At 56.6% G+C, this 5,514-nt stretch overlaps 1 protein-coding gene across 1 annotated transcript; it reads left to right on the top strand.

Annotated features, from left to right (window-relative positions):
- Positions 1 to 1,225: 1,225 nt before the first annotated feature.
- GIP (gastric inhibitory polypeptide) lies at positions 1,226 to 5,270 on the top strand (the record flags this gene model as incomplete). The annotated part of the gene is made up of 5 exons (XM_081108969.1): positions 1,226 to 1,299; positions 2,490 to 2,636; positions 3,167 to 3,256; positions 3,953 to 4,095; positions 5,251 to 5,270. 5 exons carry the CDS (start codon positions 1,226 to 1,228, stop codon positions 5,268 to 5,270), a joined length of 474 nt encoding a protein of 157 aa, XP_080965095.1.
- Positions 5,271 to 5,514: the final 244 nt, after the last annotated feature.

Genomic DNA, 5,514 nt, shown 5'->3' on the forward strand with positions numbered 1-5,514 from the left:
GAGGACATCAGCAAAAGAAATGGGGGGGCAGGGGGGTAGAAGAATGCTGGGCCCTGGGCCCAAAAGGGGGGAGGGGGAAGTACAAAGGGGGCACTATGGCACCTACCCATGGGCAGGCTCCAGACAGCGCTGGATAGACCCAAATGTTAATCACCAATTAGCACAGTTCGGGTGGAAAGGGAAACTTTATTGCGTGTAAAATGGACTTAATGTGGCAGGAGCCGTGGGCTTAATTTCTTGAGATAAGATGCTTTTAGGCTAATCAGAGGGTCTGCGGGGCCTGGATATAAAGGAGGCAGGGCGGGCAGAAGTCACTGAGGCAGGCTCCGCAGCGCCAGAAGCAAGAGGAGGAGACCCGCTGCCCTTCTGGGAGCCGGAAAGGACAACTGGTAAGAGAGCAGCTGGGACCGGGGACCCCGAGGGGCTCAGCACCCTGGCACCCCGATGCTTTTCCTCTCCATAGGAAATAAGTCGGGGGTGCTGATGGCCCTTTAAGCCCCAGGTGACGAAGGCAGGGAGGTGAGGTCTTGCAGCCGCACACGCACATGTCTAGCCTCGCTTTGGTTTTTAGGGCCTGGGAGGAAGGTGACTTACGTTCTTCCTGTACTGATGGACCCCCCTCCCCCGGACGAAGCGGGGGGCCAGGCCTGGGTAGAGTGGTCAGACCTCAGAAAGAACTTCCCTGGGCGGAGAGTGAAGTCGGAGAAGGCAGAAGGGGATGGCTCCTCGTGTGGTTTTCACTTCGGGCGAGAGGGCTGTGATGATTTAGGTGACAAGCCAGTTTGAGAGCCAGGAGGCTGGCTGGTATGAACTCTGGAGGGCTCCGAGGGGAGAATCCTGCCAAACCACATGCCTATGATGTCTAGCCACTGAGCCGGGAAGGGGGGCTGTCCAGGCACACAGGTCCCGCTGCTTTCTCCTGCCTGGAGCACCCCCACCCCCCGCCCCTCAGACTCCACTTAAACACAAAACAAAAAGAAGGCTCACCTCTCGGTCAGACTCCTTGTTCCTTCTAGTTACTACGTGTACTGCCCATGCCCTCCCCACCCTCCCTAAGATCCTGCTCCGGCCTCTTAGAAAAACTCCAAACCACAGGACGCAGTGCCCCCCAGCTTTCAGCACCCCCACGGCTGAGGCATGCCGACTGCTCCCTCGCACCACGCTTCCCCCTCATCCTGCTCCTGCTCTCTCTTAGCTCAGGAACAACCCTTGGAAGACGGTGGCCATGAAGATCTCTCTGCTGCTCGTGTCCCTGCTCCTGGCAGTGGTGCTAGGAGACAAGGAAGAGAGTCATCCCAGGTGGGGAGAGGAGGGAGGGGCCGCTGCTGAGGAGCGGGCTGGGGGAGCACAGGGCTCTGGTCTGGGCGGCGAGAGAAAGGAAGGAATCCTGGGCCAAGAGGAAAGAAGCTCCAGGGGAAAACCTGCCACCAGCCGTCTGAGTGCAGGGCGAGGGCAGAGCAGAGAGTATTTCTCAGGAGCTACTGGTTAGGCCTCTCGCAGGCCTTCTCAGTGGCTGAGCATCTGACGCAGACGACAGCTCCCTTAACCATTCATTCAGGTGTGCCTTGGCTCACTAACTTGATAAAGGACCTACCCCCCCCACCCCCCCACCCACACCCCGTGTACAGGTGCAGAAGATATACGTGCAGAGTGGTCCGCAAAGCCCTCCTGCCCTCATGGCGCGCACAGGGCCAAAGGGAAAACAGACAAAGAACCACCGAGGCGAGCTGCAAACTGTCATCAGTTCTGTGAGGAAAAGCAGAGAGTCGGAGGAATGAGCACAGCGGGGGGCTCTGTGTTTTGGGGACCAAGAGAGACCTACCTCAGGAAAGAGTGGGGCGTTCTTGGGTGCAAGGACAGCTCCATGCTCACGTAAATCCAGTGATGTAAATCTGAGGCACGGCTGTCAGAGACATGTACAAGGAGAGACGTCACGCAGAAGCTAAGAACGCAGACCTGGGCCCAGTCCGCCTGGGGTGGACCCTGGATCTGCCGCCTATGCTCTCTGCTCCCTGGGGTCCTCATTCACAAAAAGGGGGTATGGCTAGCGTCTGCCTGCTGGGGGTGTTGTGAGGACTGAATGAGTGTATGTATTAAATAAAGGGCTATTCGAGGCCCGGCCTCATGCATAAGAGCTCACTACTATCAGCAGTGACCTAAACCAGGTGTGGCCAGGGCAAGAGGAGTCAAGGGAGGCACTGGGAGCCAGTCCTTGGGGATCAGGGGCCCTCTGATCCCTCTTCGCCCAGAAGCCAGAGCCACACACACTAACGATGCAGGAAGCGGGCCTTTCAGCTGGAAATAAAGTCCAAGGGGCTCAACGCAGAGCCAAGAGGGTGTCTCCACAGAAACGGACTCCCCGGAAATGGGCTGGTTCATTTTTACATGTTGGCCTCCTGTCAGTGACAGTCATGTATGCCGGGATGGTGAACCCCCTCAACCCTGCCCCTTCACGGCACCCTGGTTTCTCTCCCCTCCCTGCCCCGCAGAGTCCACGCGAAGGTCAGAGGCTCTACACCTCGAGGCCGCAGGTATGCCGAGGGGACTTTCATCAGTGACTACAGTATCGCCATGGACAAGATCCGCCAACAAGACTTTGTGGACTGGCTGCTGGCACAGAAGGGGAAGAAGAATGAGTGAGTCATCCGGCAAGCCCCTCCCGTCCCCGGCCTCCGGCTCCCTTCCTGCATTCAGACCAGGCGCCATCGTGGCCCCACAGGGCCCTGCGATGCACAACTCCAGGTGGCGCCTCTCACCGAGGCGACGATAGGGAGCTGGACCGCGTGGCGGCCCTGCTTTGGGCAGCGGTCCAGTGTGGGGGCAGGACCAGGGCAACTTCGCAATCCTTTTCTCCTGAGGGGAAGGGTCGGCGAAGACCTGTGGGGCTCACCGAGGATTCCCAGGAGGCCGGGGATGAAGGCAGGGGAAGCTGAGCCGCTGCCAATGACTTTTTGGGGGTGGCCTCTTCAGACTTTGGAAATAGAATAAACTGTCCTCGTCCTACTTCCTTCTCTTTGCCAAATCTCTCCCTGCCCTTGCTGTTTGGTCAGCCTGGTAGGTTCTGGAAAGCTGTTCACCAGCAGCTGAAGACAAGCGGTCAGGAGGTTGAGGGAAGAAAGAGGTACCCTCTGTTCTGCCACCCACTCCCTAATCCTTATCTTACCAGCTGGAAACACAACATCACTCAGAGGGAGGCCCAGGCCCTAGAGCTGGCCCATCAATCTAGCAGGAAGAAGGCGGCCAGGGAGCAGCAGGGGTGAGTCAGCCCACAGGGGAAGGAGGGCGTGGGGCCTCCTGACCCACCCCCACCTCACTGTTCCCTCTCCCAGGCTCCAGAGCAGGGCCAGGCCCCAGATAAGCAGCCCCTTCCACTCGGAGTTCAAAGAGGGGTCTTCGCTGAACTCTCGGAGGTCAGCCTGAGCTTAAGGGAGGAGCCTGGGTGGAATGGGGGCGGGGTGCCTGGGAGGGGTGTGGGGGCCGGGGTTTCTAAGATTGATGACTTAGTGTGCAGGAGAGGGGCATCGAAAGAGACCTCAGGAACCGGCTTCCCCACTTCTCCCTGCCACACACCAGAAGGACGCTTGTAGAACTGGGACCATCCTGTCCCACGGCCAGTCCCCTAAAGTCAGTTACCCCCCGCTGAGGAAGCTGTGGCACAGATCGTTATGAAGAGCCAATGTGCCCCAAATAATCTCTTGGGGGTTCGGACTGCATTCTGGGATACCTGTAGAGGTGGAGGGTGGGATGGCTCCCACCAGAATTCCGTTGGGCTTTGCCTGTATTGGAGATTGGCAGGCAGACTGGGTTGGAGTTTTAAAAGCTGAGGTAACCCAGAGGCAGCTGTGTTGACTCCCTCCCCCACCCCCTCCCTTGGAGTCCCCCCTGTCCCGTGTTTACTCTCTCTGGGTGGGGCCAGGCTAAGGCAGCCTGCCTGAGGCTGTCTCCTTTGCAGCTCCCTACCCATGAAGCCCAGTGATGAAGATCTGCTGAAGGACTTACTGATTCAAGAGCTGCTGGCCTGGATGGTGGATCACACGGAGCTCTGCAGGCTCAGGTGGCAGAGATGGGAGGCTTTGGGAGTCCTGCGTACTGGTTGTAAGCTTGAGTGTTGGGGTCCGACACAGGTTCAAATCTTCATCCCAACGTATGCTGGCCAATTCTCAGACTCTCTGAACTTCGTTGTTATCATGAAAATCGGGACTATTTAAACCACTTCATGGGGCTGCTGAACGTAAGGGAAAAGTTGAGAGCAACCTCTGCAGGTAGTAAGAGTTCAGTGATGGTGGCGGCTATTGTTACTGCTTGCCCTCCTCTCTCAACCTCCTCTGAGTGAGATGCTGCTCTCCCCTCCCCTGCCCACCCCAGCTGACCTGCCCATCCTACCCTCCGCTCTCCCTCTGTACCCTGGCGCCGTGGCACCTTCCCAGTGATGGAGCCCCTATATGGGAGGCATGGTGCCCTTCTCCGTAGCTGCTGCTGGTCTCAGTGGTCCTTGCATCCATATCACTATTAGGAAGTCCCCTCAACCTATTATGTCCTAGAAGAAAGGGACAGCTGAACACCATGGAGAGACCCATCCACCTAAAGCAGTGATGGCGAACCTTTTGAGCTCGGCGTGCCAGCATTTTGAAAAACCCTAACTTAACTCTGGTGCCGTGTCACATATAGAAATTTTTTGATCTTTGCAACCATAGTAAAACAAAGACTTATATTTTTTATATGTATTTTATATATTTAAATGCCATTTAACAAAGAAAAATCAACCAAAAAAATGAGTTCTCGTGTCACCTCTGACACGCGTGTCATAGGTTCGCCATCGCTGACCTAAAGGGTGAGACAGGACCCTCATTCCAAGTGCAGACACGCAGGCACAGAAACCAAAGGACATTTAGACCCGCGGTCGCCAACCTTTCGGACCTCGTGGACCACTGTCCACCGGCTGGTGACCGCTGGTTCGGACTTCCATGCTGGGGGGGAGGGGAGGACTGAGGGGACAAATGCGGGAGGACTCCCTCAGGAGGATAAGGGGGGAGGAATGTGACCGCAGCGATAGAGAAGAGGGGGTGAGAACATGTCCGGGGGGCGGTGGGCAACTGGCTCCGTGCTTTCTGAACCATTTTGATTATTTATAATCAAAAAGGTACTCGGGAGGGGGCAGCAGTTGAACTATGGCTGGGTGCCAGGATAGATGTACTCTGCTGACTCCAAGCTGATAACCACCCTCCCCCCCACCCTCTCTACTCTCCACAGGTTTCAGTGACTCTGACTAAACCCAGCTCAGGACTGGACTCTGCCCCTCCCTGACTCGGCTCCTGGGTACCCGAGATGAGCCAAACCAATAACGTTTAAGCTGAAATAAACCTCTGTGCCCATTGTCAAAATACATTCAAATGCCCACTGAGCGCTGACAGTGTGTGCTTGTCTGTGTGCCGCGCACCGCCCAAGAAAAAGAAGCTATGGCTCTGACCCACCTGTGAATTCATCTATTTATTCTACAAACACTTACGGGAAACT

The sequence above is a fragment of the Myotis nattereri genome (assembly GCF_964212035.1).
Source record: "Myotis nattereri genome assembly, chromosome: 16".
NCBI classification, from domain to species: Eukaryota; Metazoa; Chordata; class Mammalia; order Chiroptera; family Vespertilionidae; genus Myotis; species Myotis nattereri.